Source organism: Triplophysa rosa, linkage group LG4 (genome assembly GCF_024868665.1).
Source record: "Triplophysa rosa linkage group LG4, Trosa_1v2, whole genome shotgun sequence".
Classification (NCBI taxonomy): Eukaryota; Metazoa; Chordata; class Actinopteri; order Cypriniformes; family Nemacheilidae; genus Triplophysa; species Triplophysa rosa.
In genome coordinates, this window is record NC_079893.1 from 12,224,076 (window position 1) to 12,244,265 (window position 20,190).

At 39.4% G+C, this 20,190-nt stretch overlaps 1 protein-coding gene across 1 annotated transcript in view; it reads left to right on the plus strand.

Annotated features, from left to right (window-relative positions):
- Positions 1 to 6,727: 6,727 nt before the first annotated feature.
- Positions 6,728 to 20,190, plus strand: part of slit2 (slit homolog 2 (Drosophila)) — an 87,159-nt gene continuing 73,696 nt past the window's right edge. Inside the window, 5 exon segments of the mRNA XM_057331152.1 lie at positions 6,728 to 8,138; positions 9,172 to 9,247; positions 12,129 to 12,177; positions 12,180 to 12,195; positions 17,294 to 17,365. Coding sequence (XP_057187135.1) covers positions 7,966 to 8,138; positions 9,172 to 9,247; positions 12,129 to 12,177; positions 12,180 to 12,195; positions 17,294 to 17,365 — 386 coding nt within the window. The 5' untranslated portion in view covers positions 6,728 to 7,965.

Below are 20,190 nucleotides of genomic sequence, written 5' to 3' on the forward strand. Positions count from 1 at the left end.
TTCACCAAAGATAAGTAAAGTCATACATTTGTGCTCATGCTTATATTGGTGAAATATATTGAAGTCGATATGTAATGTACTGTATATCTTTATTAGAGTCATACGGTATTGTACACCGTATTCAAAATGCACTGGACACTGTCCAGCTATCTGTTGAGTACATGCATAAAACAAATAACCATCTGTTACACGCACACAAAAACACACGCAGGGAGAAACAAACACACTCACATTCGTGTCCCATCTGCCATGGGACAACACAGACATGCTTCACGCAGTCTCGTACAAGCGTGCGCACACGCACACAAGCATTCATTGGCATTCAGCACGCCTCAATTTCACTGGAGTTCGGACAAATAGTTAAGATAGACCTAAGCCTCTTCAGATCTCTTTTCTTTCTGCCTATTCTTCTGTTCTCGATGTTATTCTGTCGTTTCTTTTATGTACAGTATAGGCGTGTGAATGGGGAGGGCGGAGTAGACAGAGAAATTCCAGGGAGGGAAAAAGCTGTCCATTCAAATACAGGATTATTATTGGCTATTGCTCCGGGCCTCCCTGAACAATCAGCAATACCATTCATTCTTACCACTCGGAGACGGATGCACATGTATACGAACATGTTTACTTAGCTGTCTGAATGGAGACATACCGTAGACTTTGTTTGCATTTAAAGCTAAATATAATCACTGTAGACTAATCATTATAACAATCATTTAAAAACAATATTCGTTGCAAAATGGAAGTTATTTGTAGTTTACTATTTATGCACAGTTTTGTCCCAAATTCATAGCCTAAACACATTATTTTATTGTAATTTCACACATACAATTGAGATGTGTGTAGTATTAAGCGTGTCTAGTCTAGACAAATAGTGTTTACATTTTGCAAAATGTCTATCACTGCATACACAGGTAAACAATTCCTTATTCTCACACTCACAAACATGTGCAGGCAAAGACTTTCTTTCATTTTTCGTTATCAGTGATCCACACTTGTGTAATACTCTAGGCAGCTTTAAATGGTCTGAATGTTACAGTCTGGGGTGCCCACTTCACTTCTGCACTCTATGTGTGTGTGGCAGAGAGGTACCAAGTAGGTCTCTCTGTTTATAAACCCCACAGAGAAAGAGAGAGAGAGAGAGGTGGTTGATTTCTTTTGCTCAAGGATTTGAAGTGGGAGTCTTATTGATTTTTCCCACACTTTTCTTTTTCTCCTTTTCTTTCTTTTTCCTATCTCCACAAACTATCCACCAACTTTTCTCTTCTCCCCTTCCCTCATTGTTCCTTATTGCCTTAATTAGTCTGGGCACCTGACAGGCATTGTTATAACAAAGCATTGTAATGCATTATAATAGTGAAAGATATCTCTGAATCTGCCGCAGGTTTGGCATGTTAAACAAGTGTTTTATTAAATTTGCTTCAGAATCTAAACTACCACAAAAAACGTGTTTTCGTGGAGCCTCTAAATGCAGTTGCTTGCGTGGCAACCAGGAGGTAAATGTCCCAAAACACATTAGGCTACTGTAATTTCACTTTCTTAACATCTGCAATGAGAAAAAACTATGCATTTATTGGACATCCTGATGAGAAAAACAAGCAATTTGCATTGCTGAACATCCAGAGGCTGCTGAAACTGCTTATATCAGCAAATGAATGTTTACACCGAAATGCGTATCATCAGATTTGCCAGTTTACAATAACTCAAGTAAGTAATGAGATAAAAAAGATGAGAGATTACATTAGTGGTATTGGCAGCTGTGTGTATTTGAGCTGGCAATGTCTGTTTTTGAACAAATGCTTCTGTGTGCTTACAAGGGAGTTCATGACATCATTATAATGCCGCCATGCTGCGGAGTTCTGTTGCTTTCTGATTAAAGACATGTGCACTTTTTCTTTCTGTCGGACTTTCTTTATCCATCAGTCTGGCAAGACCCCCCATTTCCAACTTTCTGTAGAATTTTATTAAAACTGAATTAACATATCATAAGCATAACAGACATTAGTTTTTAACGAAACGTAGGTACTGTAGGATAAGAGCCATTTCCAAGTGTTTTAGAAAAAATCATTATATGTTCATTGTATAATCATAAAGTGTTTCATTTTGAAGAACATAATTGCAGTTGGGCATGTAAAAAGGACAACTCTGAGACCAAGCAGGAGCTTCTGCCATGCAAACGGTAAATGGTCATTTTAATATGTTTAGTGCCGACTTGCTTTTCAGCAAGTCAGTTTGTATGATCAAATCAGTTTGGGCGTATCACCAAACTAATATTCACGTGAAAGGATTATAATAGTTCCTACGTCCTTGGCCTGGCCACCAGTTTCATCGGGTGGAGGTAGTTACTTCTGGTTTTGTGCCATTTCCAGGTGATGACAATGAAAAACAGTGCTCCAGTATGGGTGGGTTCTATCACCATACATTAGGGATGTAACGGTATTGTATTTTATTGAAGTATCGCGATAGCATTTTTTTTCGATACTATCGTGGCCGCATGACGATAGATCTTCCAGGCAAAGTGTAGTTTTTTCAGCCGAATGGAGCGAGTTGAGGGAAGCGGGAACTACAATTCCCATCAACCCATGCGTGCCCATCATCCTCTGCGCTCTGCTGCCGCCCGCTACAGATCAAGCTGAGCGAAAATGGCGGATGCCGCTAGTGGCATAGAAACGGATTTACAAATTGTTGAAGCTAGGGCTGGGCGGATTGACGGAATATTCCGTTACCACGGAATAAAATGTCAACCGTAAGAGATTTTTCTATTCCATGTATTCCGCGGAATGTAAATAAGTGGGCGTGGTTAACTCGGCGCTCTGCAAATTAGGCGCTATTCTGAAAAAAACTAATGAATTAATCCACCCGTAACAAATGAACGTATCAAACATTCTTTTGACCTTCTTTCAGTCTGTAGTTTAGTGATCCGCTCCAGTCCGGCGCATTCTCTCTCACCCGCAGTGCTCGTGCAGGGATCTGTGCCAGCATTTAAAAAAGCTCATTCTCAACACGTATGTCAGAAGTCAGGTTGTTTTGAAAAGCTGTTAATAGTTTTATAAAGTTTAACTTCAGGCGAGCCAAGGTGAAACTTGCGTTGAGATGCGCGTGAGCGCTTTGACGTGACGCGCTTCTACCTCCAGTTTTGGGAGACGCGTGAGGAGTCACCAGAGACTCGCAGTGCAAAAACAAGCCCGAGAATAAACTAACCTAAAGACAGATAGTCGCAACACACTAAAAGTGCTCATCTAATAGAGAGTGAAGAGCGATAAAGACCTACAGTACAGACCCCATGAACACCAGTTTAGTCATATACTGTACTCTCATTGTTTGTGCATATTCATACTTTATTGTTATATATGTTGTCTATCTTCCTACTGTAAACATATGATATAGCCAGAAGATAAATATGAATAAATAATACATCTGATTATCAGAACTTAATTTGATATCTTTAGTACATTTTCATAACTTACCTACATTTTAACTATGGTGAGCATTTAAATGAACTGTAATAAATAAATTAGTTAAATCAATCTAAGAAAAATGAGGTATAAAATTATAATGGGAGATTGTTTCATGAAATATATCGTTACCGTGAAATAAAATTACTCATTCCTTGAAATAGATTTTTGCCCATTCCTCCCACCTCTAGTTGAAGCTAAAGCGAATTATAAATCGCATGTGTGGAAGCGTTTCGGTTTTCCGTAACAAGAAACGAGAAAAGGTGACGGACAGACAAAAAACAATATGCAGACACTGCCAGACTGCGGTGAAGTACAATTCGGGGAATACGACTAATATGAAGAGCCATTTGTTACATCACCCCGAAAAGTTTCATGATGATATGAGGAGAAAAAAATAGCAGTGAGTGAAGCAGTGAATGAGGTGAGTACCTGACTGGTTGTGAGTTGTTAAAAGTTGACAAACAACTCAAACTTTTTTCATTTTAATTTTTTCATGTTTCATGTTCTCAATTTTTATTTTATTAATTTTTATGCTATTATATTACTGTTCTTTGCACTTTAAAATTACCTAATCTAAAAATAATAAATGTGATCTTTGTTCAGTCATAGTTTAATAAACACTTATACCACATTTTTCCAAGTCTTCATTTGTTTTGTTTTGTTTTCCTGCACAAAATTCAATAAATATCGTATCGTAGTCTTCATACCGAGGTACTATCGTATCGTGAAATGTTGATACCGTTACATCCCTACCATACATGGAGTGTTTGTATCACTTATTATTTATCACTTATTTTATTGACATGCTTGAGGTACCTATCCTTGACAATTGCACAATAGTTGATGTTTCACAGTGATTAGATCTGGTCTCTAGCTGTGCCAGGACAAAGACACATACCTGACAGCTTTTGTGTGTATGTGTTCAGTTCTGATTCATGTATTGTTGTGCACACTTTCTGGAAAATGAAATGTTTTGTCTCAGTGGAAACCATCTTACATACCAGTCAAACAAACATAGTCATAACCACGGCAACAAGAGAACAAACATGCTTTCTTTACCAATACAATATGTAACATAACAATTAAGCGGAAACCACCTGAATTTGGAATGTGGAACACTGTGCACCTTTCTTTATTTTCTCTGCACTCCTTTTCATGTGTCTGACATTATTTACTTATTACAGGCTATTAAAGGAGATACTTTCAGAGCGGCATGAGTTTTATTTCTGTTTATTTGTTCGCCTGGGGCAACTTTGACTAACTGTCAAAGTAGAAACTTGTTTCTTTCGAATGTCACTAAAAATAGGTGTCTTGGTCAGTTTTAACTACATTAAGAGAAAAAATGTCACTTTTTGTGTGAACTTTTTTATGTTTGTTTCAACACCTGTAAACATGGTTAAAAATACTTACCCTCGTGCCTTGACTCTTTTTTGTGGAGCACAAAAGAAGATATTTTGAGAATTTTCTCAGTGGTTTTGTGACCCTACAGTGGAAGTCAATGGGGTCCAACATTCTTTAAAATAGTTTATTTTGTGTTCTGTAAAAGAAATAAAATCATACAGGTTTGGAATAACATGAGCATAAGTATATGATGACAGAGTTTTCATATTTTTGTGAACTGTCCCTTTAATTTGTTTTGGCTGTTTCTATTTTTAAACGTTTGCCTTTCCAAACATTTGCAGGTAAGAGCCTAACCTGAAGGAAGCTTAATAGAATGGCAAGCTGTGTAGATATTTCTGAAAAAAAAATTTGATGCTATATTTAGCTGATTATATTTAAGCTGAAAATAGAATGTGCTTAGCTTTAATACAAATTGCTTCAGTTATGTATCTGATGTCTTTTAACTTATTTTTTACTCTCTTTATAGCTAATACACAGGTGCCTCTTAAGACAAGTTTTCTACCTGTTTTCTATTCTAAAATCATAACAAATGTTATTTAAGGGTAAATTACTTTAATTTCATACAATAGGTGTGTCGTATAGATAAGATTGGAGGTGAGGTACGAGCAGATGTGTTTAAAGAGCGTTTAGTAATTTACCATGTGGTCTGGTTTAGCGACTCACACAAACACCCACACAAAGGGACAGTGTACAAACTAATGTCCATCTGGAAATGTGTTTACTGCCGTTTAAACAACTGTAAATTAAAACAAACACAGGTTGTAAACTCACTCTCGGTTTCTTGGTTGCTACTTGCTTCCTTCCCTTGCCATCCCTCTAGCAGACACGCAGAAACGCTCTCTGCCACATTCCTGGTGTTCAGTGGTAATTAGAGCAGATCACATCAAAAAGATTACCAGTCACCTGCCGTCGTACCTGTCATTGTGTTTAACGGAGCTAAAATATCACAGTGCCTCACATTACTAAATATACCTCAGCATGATTGCTCAATTCATTCATCTACTTTAATACCTCATGTTACTTAATACACCTCGGTAAACGTTCTTTTTCCATCTGTCTACCTCAATACCGCTCACAACCGCTTACACCCGGGGCAGACAACCAAGAATCTCTAACTATAGTCTATGTTTTGGGGCTGGGGGAGGGGTGCTCACCCATTTCCATTTCATCATGTGTTTCACCCTGTGAAATTATCCAACATAGCTGATTTGACCTACCAATCACCTAAAAAGAATACAAAAAATGTCCATCACATTACTCGTAAAAACCTTACTCTCCCCATCAATCAACCATGTAATCTTAACCCACACATCTTTAAAAACAGGCAGTATAGAGTTTAATATAAATATGAAATAAAAAAGATTATCAATTAAAAACATGCTGTGTAGAAAGAAAAACAGAGAAATAATAAAACATAATTCTTAGAAGTTTGTGCATGTGAGTGTGTGTGTGAATGCGTGTGTTTTTCAGCTTCACAGAAGCTGCAATTGACCCTTGACCTCTCCCTACCCTGCAGGTGCATACTGAGAATGTGATTAGGGTCATTCCTACTACCCTCTGTGCTTCTGTCTCCCAGGCAAAACTCTCCACTCACTGGTTTTGGTTCCTGTTTTTGTTAGCCGCTATCTCTGTGCAGATCTGCAGATACTCATCAGTAATCTTCTTATGAGCTTAGATTGTTTTAAACTGTTTCGAAACTTTCTCTGTAGTTAATACACAACTTCACCAGTCCCATTCACCAGCGAGAGAGGGAGAGCTAGCAAAACAGATGCCTGTTCACTTGTTTGCTCTCTGTGCGTCACTTGCGCTACCGTCTTTAGACTCCTCGAGCTGTTCATATCCGTAAAGCGCCAATGCCGTAGAAGGCAGACGGCTCTATGCGGCCTTCGGGGCGGATCGAGGGGTGGAGCCGCTCCCGGTATAGAGAGCAATTCCGTGTTAGACTAAAAGAGAGAATGAGAGAGTCCCATGTCTGAGAGGCAATCTTCACTTAAAACAACTTTAATCCGAGCGTGAGAACGTGCTGGAGTTCATTCACTGTTGTGGTGCATGCATTGGAATTATTTTATTCACTCACTCACTCCAGGAAAAGCCCATTAGTCTGCAACTTGATGATCTCACTCGGGATTCCTTAAAACCTCACTGTATTCCTACCTGCTTTTTCCCCAGAAATGTTTTAAGTTATTTTAGGGCTTTAAATCCGACCGAGGAATCTCAGTGCGATTGAAGGAGGAGGTTGATGTCTCACGTGCACGGACCCGGTATCCGTGTTCGTCTTCTTTTGGACCGCGGAGAAAGTGTGTGTGAGTCACTTACTGAATATTATCAGTGTGCGGGCTTTATTTCCACACTAGAGGCGCCGCCTTTGCTCTGAGCACACACACGCCATCAGGTGCCAGAGACACACACACATACACACACTTCCGATTGAGTATTCGAGTAAAGGCAGATCTTTCCTTGACTGCGAGCAGCCAGGATCACACAGGACTTTACCCTGCACCGAGTTGGGATTATAAAGAAGATTTGTCCCCGTGTGACAGGATGATTGATGCGTGAGGGCGCGAGAGATCAATACACCTAATTAATCAATACCCTGTAAACGCACGTGAAGATCGACTCCGCTGGATGTGTATATAACCGCATCTCCATCACCAGGTGGCTTTTCAAGCGTGCGTCTCCAGTTTGCGTTTGTGCGCGTATATGTGCGCATAAGGTGTTTTTGGGTCGACAAAACCAAAAGCGCAGAACGGTCAAAGCGACAGTTCGCGCGCAGGATATTTTAGCGCAGCATCAGTTAAAACTTTGATTGCGGCGACATTGTCGGGACTCCAAACTTACGTGCATCAACAGAAGAGATTACATTGACCGAAATGGGAACGGATCCTGAATTGTGATTTGTCTCTCTCTGCAAAGAAGAGGGAAAAGCGTTCCAGTCGGAGGAGATTACAAGTGTTTTCGTCTCATAGATTGCTGTTCTTCAAAGATAATTTGTTGTGACGAGATCGTGTGGCTCCCTCTCTTTTCTTCTGGAATTAAAACTCCTGCTTTGGTGCGACTGTCTTCCGCCAGGTATTTGTGTGCTTAACCAGAACTTGAGGAAACAGGAGTGATGTTTGTGTTGAAAGCGGTGATGTGTTTGGGAGCGCTGCTCTGTGCAGTTATCGACGGTGCTGGGGCTCAGTCGTGCCCGTCACTATGCTCCTGCAGCGGGACAGCGGTGGACTGCCACGGGCAGAGTCTGCGGAGCGTGCCGCGGAACATTCCCCGCAACACTGAGCGACTGTGAGTCACCACATCAATACTTGATCAGACATTTTTAATGAATTACTTTATTAAATAAAACATTCCATGTATTATAAACGGAGTAAACATAATAATATATAGTTATAATAAATAATTAAGCTAAATTAATTCAACTCAGTATTAATTAATTATTTGTTTATGTCACACATTTGATGGTACTGTATTAATCCAATTTTGCAGGAAAAACAAAAACAAAGTACAAATTAACAACCTGGCCCACATCACATAAATGTATTTAATGCGTAATGCCATGGGTGTAATACAAAATGTGCCAGTGTTTTCTTTTTAAGTACTGTCATCTGAACAAAACCACGGCGTATTTATCTATTCCACTCACGCATGTCACTATCTGTCTGTTACATTGATGGCGCCTCTGAAGTGGGATTCATTAATTAAACTGGCATGAAGTTTAAACACAACCTGCTCTGTTCATGGTCTCTGCCTTAACACCGCACGAGCAGTGTTTTCATCACAAAAACACAGTTTTGCCACCAAAGCAGTTAAAATTCTTCTTTGTTAATTATTAGAAGTTCATTCACTCCTATTTCTCTGTGTATTTAAAACACTGTGGTCGACTCCACAGTGGAGATCCACAGACTGGATTTTTTGGGCTGGGTAAAGCTGCGAGAGGCTGTTTTATGTGTTGAAATGGGAGCGCATAAAAATTAGTTTTCAAAGGCTGTATATGACACCAACGTTAATTGGTGAGGATTACCCAACCCTGACCGGAATTCAATTAGAAACCTGCTAAGAGTTCGCCCACGGTCTCGCGCATACTTCACCAATGACAACATTCAGACAAGTGTGCGCAGACGGTTTTGGAAATTAATATGACAAACAGCAATTGACTATGCTGTCTGCCAAATGGTGGCCAGTGCCATTAAGTAACCAGAAAAATTATTTCATAGCCTCATTTACTGCTTAATAGGCTAAATTAGTCCTTTTAATTAGGGCTAAATACTTCAGTTGTTATTCACTGTATTACCCCCCCCCCCCCCTCTTCTTTCCACAGTGACCTGAATGCAAATAATCTGACTAAAATTACGAAAGCAGATTTTGCGGGACTGCGGCACCTCAGAGTTCTGTAAGTAATGAAGACCATGTTTTTATAGGTCTCGATTTTTTTTAATGCATACAGATGCATGTTTTGTATTTTATTTCACATATAAAACTTGTTGTGCAGCCACATCGGACGCCAGTGGGGCCATTATTAGATACATGCCAGAGAAAGCATTGTTATGCTGTTATGCCAAATGCCAAAACTTGTCATGAAATGCGTTCCATTGTATTCTGGATTTCAGTGAGAGTTAAACACTTGTAGCACACACACAGAGGCAGAACAAGTTTGGATGGTGAAGCTTAAAGAGGCAATAAAGCCCATGATTCCCAAAAACACACAAAGGGAGCATTTATTTGCAAAAATGATTGCGTTATCGGAATGTGAAGTGTCTCCATCTCTATCAGTCTTTCTATCTGCCTCACTGTCTCTGTGTGAGGTTGCGATTGAGAAAGAGTGAGGGAGATTTTGTGAATGTAAATGTGTGTGAGTTGGAATGTGTGGGTGTGAATGTATGTGTTAGAGAGAGACATATAGAAAAGCTCATGTAAGAACAGGTTTGCCCTCCCACTTGCAGGATTAGATTACAGCGGAAGACTTTTTCTATTTGTCTGTTATTTCTTCCTTTCACTTGCCGACAATTTTTGGCCATCTCTTCCTTACTCTCTCTCAACTCTGTTTATTTTCCCCTCTTGCAGGGACGTCATTGTAATGTATTTAACATTGTCTTGTTTTCTTGATTTGAGTCTATAAAATAAATTTGACAATAACAGAGTATATAATAACATAATTCATCCGTAAAAAGTTTTACAACATTATCAGCGATATAGGTTGTCTTTTCAGTATATCGAGTAAAAGTGAGGAAACTTGGATTATGTGTGAACTCTAGGGGGTGGTTTCCCGGAAAGGGATTATTTTAAATCAGGGCTATGGTTAAATTAGGATATTTAAGTCGTTTTTAAAAACATAGTTTACAAAAAAACATTACTGGTGGGCATCTTGAGACAAAACAATCACACTGATATACTTTAAGATGTGTCAGTGCAAGTTGTTTTCAATTAAGACACCTCTAACATTTAAATTAGTCTGGGACTAGATTTAAAGAGTACATTCCTCAATATTTTTAATGGCTTATTTTGGTTTATGGAGTGTCCGACAACAAGTTTATGTACATACATGATGTAAAAATACTATTATTTCGTAATAATAAGCAGTTTTTATTACCTTACTTCTTGACTGACTCTCAAATGATTCGTTCCGCGATTCATCTGTGTAATCTCCGCCTTTCCGCCAGCGTAGTCTGATCTGATTGGTCAGATAGTGTAGTCTGCTGTGATTGGTCAGATGGTCTAGTCTGCTGTGATTGGTCAAATGGTCTAGTCTGCTGTGATCATTACTACTGTATTACGGTTTGCAGGTGGTTGGATATTAACAGTGTATAGAGAGAGATGGCGTCGATTTTACCTTACCAGTTCGAGCCCGAGTCTGACGAATCATTCTTTAATCCTTATACAGATGCCAGTAAGAAAAAGGACTGTTTTAGACACTTCTCTTGTAACAGTTAGTTATCACGGCATACAGTGTACGGTGTTCGTATCTTCAGATGTTATTATAACTATAGTACACCACGCAGTTCTTGAAATAAAGACTTTGCGAGTTAATATGGTTGAACACTTACATTAGCGCAACGAGTTTATAGCTAACGTTAGGTAAACAAACAGTAACAACCCCAAAAATAACGGTAACGTTAGCTAAACACAGACATGAGATAACGTCACACAAATTTAATTTTAAGTAAAGACAAAAATAAAGAGTCACACTTACAGGTTGTGATTCGGTGGAGCTTACAGGTCCAAATAAAGTTGGTATTGCAACATCTTTTAAGGAAAGACGTTTAATGTATCCTGCAGTAAAGGCGCCAAGATTGATGAAGCAATCTTCGGTAAAATGACGCGCGCAAAGTAAAACGTTCGGTTTATACTCCTTTGGTGTCGTTTGAAAAATAAATAGTAACCATTTTTTCCTCAGAAGTTCTTCCTTTGGTAGTGAAAATAAGACTGACTTAGTTTCACTACATAGAACACAGCTTCTCTTAGACATGATGCACACGTCACGAACGAGCTAGTACAGTGTTTGGGGAGGAGAGAGTTAAGTTTTCGCAGTCAGTAGGCGGGGATTTTTCTAGTGACGTAGGTACATTGTGGTTAAAGATTCGGACAGGTCATGGCTTGTTCGCGTGATTCAGAGTCGATTACCTTTTTTATAAGCTAATAACTTTGTTATTCGTTCACCTTCGGATTTACAACTTGGCAGATTGCTTACATTCAAACACGGCAAAATTAAACACTTCATGAAATGTATTTTTTATGATCTCGAGGAATGTACTCTTTAAGCCACTGTCTGGAAACCGCCCCTAGATGCAACAAAATAGAAATTAATAGAAAACGGCAGTAAATTGTTATTTGTTTAGGTATTCATTTTAAGTTACATTGTTATTTATGATTTATTTTAAACACACACTTTATGTTATACTTTTTCAGTTGTTATGGATTTTGGGAACCCATTAAATTATGTTTCCTATACTCAAATTCCAGGGATAAACATATGAATGTCAACTGAGGCTAACTGTTGTATTGGAGTAGAGAAATAGGCTTTTTTCAGCATAGTCTAAGTATAGATGTGTATTTAGACTGGTGTTGTTTATGGAGGTCTTAATGAGAGGAGGTCTCAGACCTACAGATATCCAATGAAAGGGTGTTTGTCAAATATGGTTTGCAGGCACCAAAGCTTGAAGCTTTTTAGGTATTATACAGCAGCCAAATATACACAGGAAAAATAAATGTTTAATCATTGAAAATCGTTTAGTCTTATCTTTTTTGTCTTTCTTTCTTTTTCATTACCTTTCTTAGCAGCTGATGGAAAACAAGATCAGTTCTATTGAAAGAGGGGCATTTCAGGACCTAAGGAACTGGAAAGACTGTAAGTGGCTAACACACGCACGCACACACACGCACGCAGCACATACGCACACACACAACACCACACACCACACACACACACCACACACACACACACACACACACACACACACACACACACACACACACACACACACACACACACACACACAAGATATGCTGCACTGGCCTGTAGGGCTAAAAGTCAGCTGCGTATTTTTGTATAAGTGAGTGTGTATGTTTTTACTGCATCCATTAACAATGTGACCTGCTGAGCACAATTAACTGCGAAATGGCATTACAAAACTAAGCGTGTATTCATACATTAATAGTGGACATTGGTTGTTATGGGCCGTGTGTGTGTGTGTGTCGCGGTCAGGATTCGACGGAGCAACATTTTTGTCTGACAGCCAACCCGGCCTCAGGGGAACACACACATACGCGACTGGCACACACGGCCCTTTAAGGGAATGACACTGGAAAACTGGAATGGAAACTGAAATTACGCTCTTAAGGAACCGCTCCCCCCACCTTTCTCTCAAGCTTTTACCCCCTAGCTATTCTCCATTTTAAACCATATTCATTCTGATGGGCTTTATCTCTCCGTCACTGACTCATTTATCTGTACCCTATATCCGAGTACTGCATTTCCCTTGATACATGAACCCATTTGGCACATATTGTATGAATCGGTATGACACCTGCCAGTGTAATTACAATAATGACACCATTGAGCTCATTTTTCCCTCTTTAGGATTACAAATAATGAGGATTATTGTGAAGAGCAGTAATTTCAGAAAAATTGTTCAATTGCTGTGGAAGTAGTGTAGGTGAGATGTGTAAAGAGATCTGCTGCTGAATGTGCGTATATAAGTAACTAAATGTGTTAAGCTGTTAATTACAAAAAAGCATTAGAATAATCATTTAAAATGATTTTTAAACAGCCCAGCATTTTTAAGTCTTTAATTCCAGTTTAATAAGCTTCACAAAACAAAATCTACGTTTTTTCGTATCACCTGAAACTTGCTTATTTGTCCCCTGTGGTAGCCACACCGTGGTTGAGAATAGCTTATTAATTGTACAGTATAAATTAAAACTAAATAAACTAAACTCTCAAACCTAAACTTCTCTCCTGAGTGGACCTTAAATACTGTTTGGTTTCACAGACAAGGCTTGCAATTGTAGGATCAGGTTTACTCTCAAGGTTCTGCTTGAACCTAAGTACAAAAACTGATCCAGAGTCCTTCCTACTCGCTGTCAATTACCATGTCTTAATAATGACTGGCAGGTGTTCACTTTACATGCAGAATCACATTAGAACTGGCATTTAAAGCTGCGTGGCATGAGGTGCAGTCAATCACTTACCCAATGTGTCTCCTGTTTTCCTGCTAGTCATTACCTTATAAATCCATGTGGATATGTTTAATGACAGCCACCGTGATATTCTTTGTAAAACCCAGCTGAACCGCAAAATCTAACTGTGATAGAGATGTTACTCACACGTATACTAACTTTAGTTTTAAAGGGTAGTTGTGTTAGTAGCGCGTGCCTCTGAATGCTAACTAACTAGCCAAAGGGTCAATGGCATTGTGAATGCAGCTTTGTGCAGTAACATATAGCTCATACAGTCAACTTGTAATAACTTGTAATAATAGCTGAACTCGCTTTTGGCATAAACGTGCAGTGTTGGCATAACTGAAGGGATAGATGAGGGGATGGTAGTGATGAATAGCTCTTTATGGTGATAAGTGTAAGGACAGAGAAGTTAGCGGTAATGTTGAATAGCACAGCTAAAGTCAGTGTGTAGGATCAGTCCCACTGTGCCGGTACAAAAGCAGGAGTCTAATGCTGGAGGGTGCCTGCATAGCTGCGAGGATTAGAATGCACAGGCATTATAATGCCCTTACCAAAGGCCCTTCATAAATATGTGTGTGAGAGAGAGTGTGTGTATGTGTATTGGGTATGCATTTAGGTATTGGGTGTGACGACCTCATGTAGGGAGGAAAAGTGGAGACTCTGTTCCACATATGACCCCCCTCTTTGCTCACACACACACACGCACACACACACACACACACACACGCACGCACGCACGCGCGCACGCACACACACACACACACGTACGCACAAACACCCCTCGTCACGGCTTGCTAGCCACGAGCAATGCAGTCAGGTAAAATGTAAGCCTATAGAGAAACACTTCTTTTTTTCCTCAAACTTCCTTCTTTTGTGCCGTCCTTCACACTTCGCGCTTATTTTGTGGGCTGTTCTTTACCTTTTATTTTGTTCCTTTATGTTTATTCTCTTTTACCTTGTTTTTTTAAAGATTTTATACAAACTCAAGTTGTGTTGGACTGGTTTGTTCATTAGCTAATGCCAGATGGATTGAGACTGAGGATAGATCTGGTCACTGACTTATTGGTCTCACAAAGCCAGACCCTTTGACCTAAAAGGCAATAGGTCCACAGCGCAGCTTTCTTGCCAAGAACCGGTCATGACTGATGCATACAGCGACCAATCACAATCGCTCAGTTAAATAAATCGCTCTGAGAAATAAAGCCTAGTTCTGCTAGTTTACTTTCTACTTTAAGAGGCTGTTTACACAACGTTTAATAAAAATGAATAACGTTTTATACTCTTTGGCAGTTCATTTGCACAACAACTGCATTTTGGGGGACTGAAACTGCGATTTCATTGGTTCTCATGGTTACGACAACCAATGAGATTTAAAACTTGAGATTCGTAGCGCTGTGAAGCACAATGTTCTCAACGATTGGTTCTCGTGGTCACAAGACACGCGACAACCAATGAGACTCAAAAGATAAGATTTGTTGAGCCTGCCTGTGGCCATTTTGAGTGAGAACAGTGATAATCTACATCCAAACGTGACTAAATTACTTCAAAATATGAATCGTTTTTGCTCACAAATGTATCGTTTTGTGTCACGAGACATTAAACCTGGACATGTAACCCAGGAGTTGTGTGTATTACTTTTATGATGGATATATATGTTCCTTTTGGAGCTTCAAAAACTGTGTCTGGATCCATTGCAAAGAAAACGTTTCCATTTTTATTGTATAAACGGGGCTTAAGTACCTTGCTGTAATAACCCAGTACAATGTAAACAAAAGCCTTCCAGATAAAACCCATTGTGTCCCCATTTCAGGAAGTTGCATAAAGCTGGCCAATCAGATCAAAGCTTGCCAGATTAAGAAAGTGCTTGATTTTTAACTAGCCACAAACTGTATGTGAATGAATGGTAAATCTGTCTTGTACAGACACAAAACGACACAGCAGTGCACATGTCTGCGCAAACACCATTTACGCAGATTTTCAACTCTTGAGTTGAAATTTTTTTGCCATTAAAAGTCGTGTCACTCTTTGGCCCTCATGAAAATGACTTTGAGTGCATGTCTGTGTGCGTATGTAAAAGTTAAAACGAGAGTCTGGCTGTGGGCATTTCTCTCTGCAAGAGTGTGTGTCTGTGTGTACCCATCTATTTTAGGGGTCGATCTTATTCCCTTTAAGCACTGTGTGTGTGTCTTTGTGTGTTTCTGCAGCGGGGTCCTCAGGGAAGGCTGTCCTCTGTGCCTGAGTGAAACACGTGGGCATTTCGGGAGTGTGTAGCACTGTGTGCCTCGTTATTATTTCATCATTCATTAAATATTCAAATGGGATGATGTAACCCCAGAAGCCGAACGATGATGTCATTGGCTGCTGTGTGAACGTGTGTTTGAGAGAGTGTATCAGAGAAGGCGAGTGGGTAAAACAGAAAAGCGAGAGCTTGATGGTTTCGCACTTTGCGAAAGCAGAGTTCACTTACTTTAGGCCTTTGCTTTGATTGATTTGTGTATGTGTTTAAGTGTAGTCCTGTGTTTGTGTGTGTGTTTGTGCGCTGTAAATGTACACTTTAGGAACGATAGAAGTTTTTGGTATTATCAGTAACCTATTATCAGTTATTGGCAACTGCATGAGACGCTTTTAAAAGTTCTTGCAATTCGGAGCTTAATAGGGGGCTCTGAACGGTCTGTATTTCTTGTATTAAAAACATTATTGATTAATTTCAAGCCTCATTAATCTACCGCGCAGACAGCAGTGGCGCCACTCTTCATTAATATGCACAGTGGGTATTATATATGTGCTTATTGTCATGCATCAATGTCTATTATGCACGCACTGCATATGTAGTCAGGAATATTACTCAGTGTCAAAAAATAAAGTGAAAGAAATCATGAAATTATCATTGAATTAAACAAATATGCATCATTTCTTTTCATGATGTGTGTTTGTCCATGTGAGTGTGTGTGTGTTTGCACTGTAAGTTCCTTCTCTTCACTTGGTGTGAGACGTTCTGTTTGTTTTTCCCACATCTGTTTTTCCGGGCTGTTCTTTGTCTGTGTGTGTTTGCTAGATGCCCCCACACACTGACAGTGTCTGCCAGCCCCCCCCACACACACACACACACGCACACACACATGCACACACACACGCACACACACACACACGCACACGCACACACGCACACACACACACACACACACACACACACACACACACACACACACACACACACAGTAAGGCTCAAGTTGATGGTGGGCAGGCTCAAGTTGAAATATTTTATAACATTAAACGTTTAAAGTGTTTTGCTTGAGCACAGCACTGTCAGGACATATTTCCGTAAACATTAACTGATGTTTTTCATGTGGATTCCATTCGCGATATTTATTGTGTTCATATTTTTCAGTTTTCCAATAACACTTAAAGTAGATTTCTGTGATTGATTATTGTAATTGTGCCCAAACAGCTTTATTTTATTTAGTCATTTACTTGCAACCAGACAGCCGCCCATCTCAGTCTTTTATGCAAACTGTACATTTGAGCTGATACATATCAAACACTGTATCACAGTTATTAAATTTGGCTTTGTGCATGTGAATAAATTGTGCTTCTGTATGTTTTTTCTTCTGTATGTAGTCTGTATGTTAGCTTCACACTTGTAACAATAAGATTGTGGGTTCAATTTCCAGGATACACACAAACTAATAAAATGCATACAATTAACTGATAAAAGCGTCTGCCAAAGGTAAACCTTGTGTTGCCATTTGTGTCTGTGTTTACAGGCGTCTCAACAGGAATAATCTTCAAGTTCTTCCAGAGTTGCTGTTCCTGGGCACGACCAAACTCTTCAGGCTGTGAGTCTTTTCTTTTTGTCTTTCTCTTTCCTCTCCCCTTTTTTCTCACTCCCACCCCCTTTCTCTTCACTGTCTGGTTCCTCTTTTGTTGCCCTTTTTACATTTCTGTCTCTTATGAAAACTTGTTAGATAAATGTACATTTAAATATTGGGATATTAATTTTAATAATATTATGCTGCGTTTGCACCTGTCTTTGCAATTTGAGAAAGCAGAACTAAGTATACGTTTAAATGCAGTTTTGTGTTTGGTCTCCTTGGTGTCGAATTTTATTGGATTTAGTTTCCATTAAGTTTGATCATTATTAAAAGGTAGTGCCGTTGAATCTGAAGGAAAGAATATAGCGTATCCAAAACAACATTTCGGGGTCTGTCTTAATCGAGCTTGTTACTCTGCTTGGAGGCATGAACGCGTGTGCGTTTATAATTGAGTTATGCTGGACATCTAGGGATCAGCAGTAAAAGAGGTTCAGAGCATGAACACACTAAATTGAGTTAAAAGGAGATACACGCTTAAACATCTGCTCTGAGAGGAAGGACACTCCGGGCTAACAGCTTTACCAGGAAAAATAACATTCTAACGGTCTTTGCAGGAGGCTGATGAGGAAAGTGTGTGTGTGTGCTGTTGCACACATCGCTCATGGTCTTGCCGTCATATAGACACTCTTCATGACATGGTTTTTTGTGTGGTCTTTTCTAAATATACACCCAGATCTTCAGTCCCAACTATCAGGTGTGTGAGGGTGACACTTTAGAAAGTAAAATGCTGGGCTTCAAATGTAATCTTAGAAAATGGATTTTTGAATAGGCACTGTTTACTTGTTCTCTTTTAAAAATCTGATAAGAATGTGTGGGTCCATGTGTATGGGTGGGGGGGGTGTAAGGTTTTGTCTAAATTTCATGTGGGGACCAAAGAAAAACATCAGAAAAGCACATTAAACAATGCACAAAAATAACAAAAATGCACAATTCTACGGAATTCTAAGGAACATAAAAAAATATTGTACCTCACTATAAAAACAATGGAAGTCAATAGAAAGTCCCCAAAATAAAAAGTGTGTCTGTGTGTGCGTGCCACATATGGGATTTAATGGTTCTCTGGAAGGATTTTGCTGTTCTCTCTGTCAATTCAATTTCAACAAGATGGTAGCAGGTGTGTGTGAGAGAAGAAAGCCAATGAGAAACAAAGAGGGAGCATTGCTAGTGTATAACACTTTCTTGATAGTATTATTTGATTTGATGTTCTGGCACACACACACAGAGCATTCTCATCTCATTAGATTATCTCTGCTCGTCTACATCTGTGGCTAACATGTGCATCTTTTATCTGCCCGCCTCTTTCATCACACTGTCTGTCTCGTTTCTCTTTTTTGTGCTTTTTCCTGTTCTCTCACCCCTCCTGTCTTTTATGCTGCTTTATCTGCATAGTCCTTTCTTTCTTTCTTTCTTTCTTTCTTTCTTTCTTTCTTTCTTTCTTTCTTTCTTTCTTTCTTTCTTTCTTTCTTTCTTTCTTTCTTTCTTTCTTTCTTTCTTTCTTTCTTTCTTTCTTTCTTTCTTTCTTTCTTTCTTTCTTTCTTTCTTTCGTCTCCGTGTCCTCTCTGTCTGCCCCTCTGATCAGGTTTGATGTTAATGCGTCTGGATGGAGTGTGTGATGTGTTTTGAAGGGGGATGGTCTGGTAGCAGGGTGACAGAACCTTCTAGAGCTTGTTTTGTTCATCTTGTCGGGTGCCCTAGTGACCCCGGCTTCTGCTGTAAGTGTGTGTGTGCCTATATTTGCATGGGTGACTGTGTGAATATGAGTTATGGTTACACACATACGGTCGCTGCCACAGTAGCGGCTGAAGTATTTCTGCCTTTTGTCTCCTCGGAGGCCGGTCCTGTTTGAAAACCTTTGAATAACATCGGGTTATGTTGGAAAGAACGTTCAGATAACATTTCTCACGGATAGCAGGTCGGTCACAGCTGTGTGTGTTTGGATAGAGAGAAAGTGGGAAACGGAGATAAAAAGAGATTGAAAAGAGGAGGAAAAGCAAAGAGAGAGAGAGACATTGGTTAAATTTGTCAGAGTTCATTAAGAACTCTGTAAAATACCCAACAGGAGGTTAGACTTGAAAGTAATTGAAAACAGATGGGAATAGAGAGAGTTTGGATTGGACGATATGCCAAAATATTTATTTGTGATTTTATGAAGGAGGTTGTGTGTGGGGGGTACATTTGTTGTTTCCGTTCTGGACCAGGCTGGCGCGAATGCCCGTTCATAGTTGCTACGGTTCCTGTTGTCACGTTAAGTCGAATCGCCATCATCCCTCATCCAGTTACCGTTAGCATTGTTTCACACAGTGCAAACTTTCAGAGTGTGTTTCTGAAAAATTAAGGAATTTCTTCCGTTGTGACGTTTGTGTGTGGCTTTCATTGCAAGTGCTTTACAATAGTAATTGTGTATTTATTTAATCATAAGATATTGATAAATGTTCATTGTTCGGTGCTTGAAAAGATGAAGCTTGGCATCACTTCTTAAAGCTGCAGTGTACAATTTTTATCAGAGATTGATTTTCCCAAAACTGTTAAGACTGAGGCGCTATCGAAACATTGATCTGTTTGTTTGTGCATTCCAACCAGCCCAACAAGACATGGGCTCAACCAATGGGATGATCTGTTTGTCCAGCCAATGAAGGATGGGGGAGTGTTCAGGACACCTGTTGGAAAACAGTAATTTTGCAATTCTGTTTAATGACGGAAGTGACACAAAAACTGTGTGTAGCTTTAACCACAGACCATAACGTAAAATTCTAAAGGCTGCATTACATTTAAATAATAATTTTAACGCT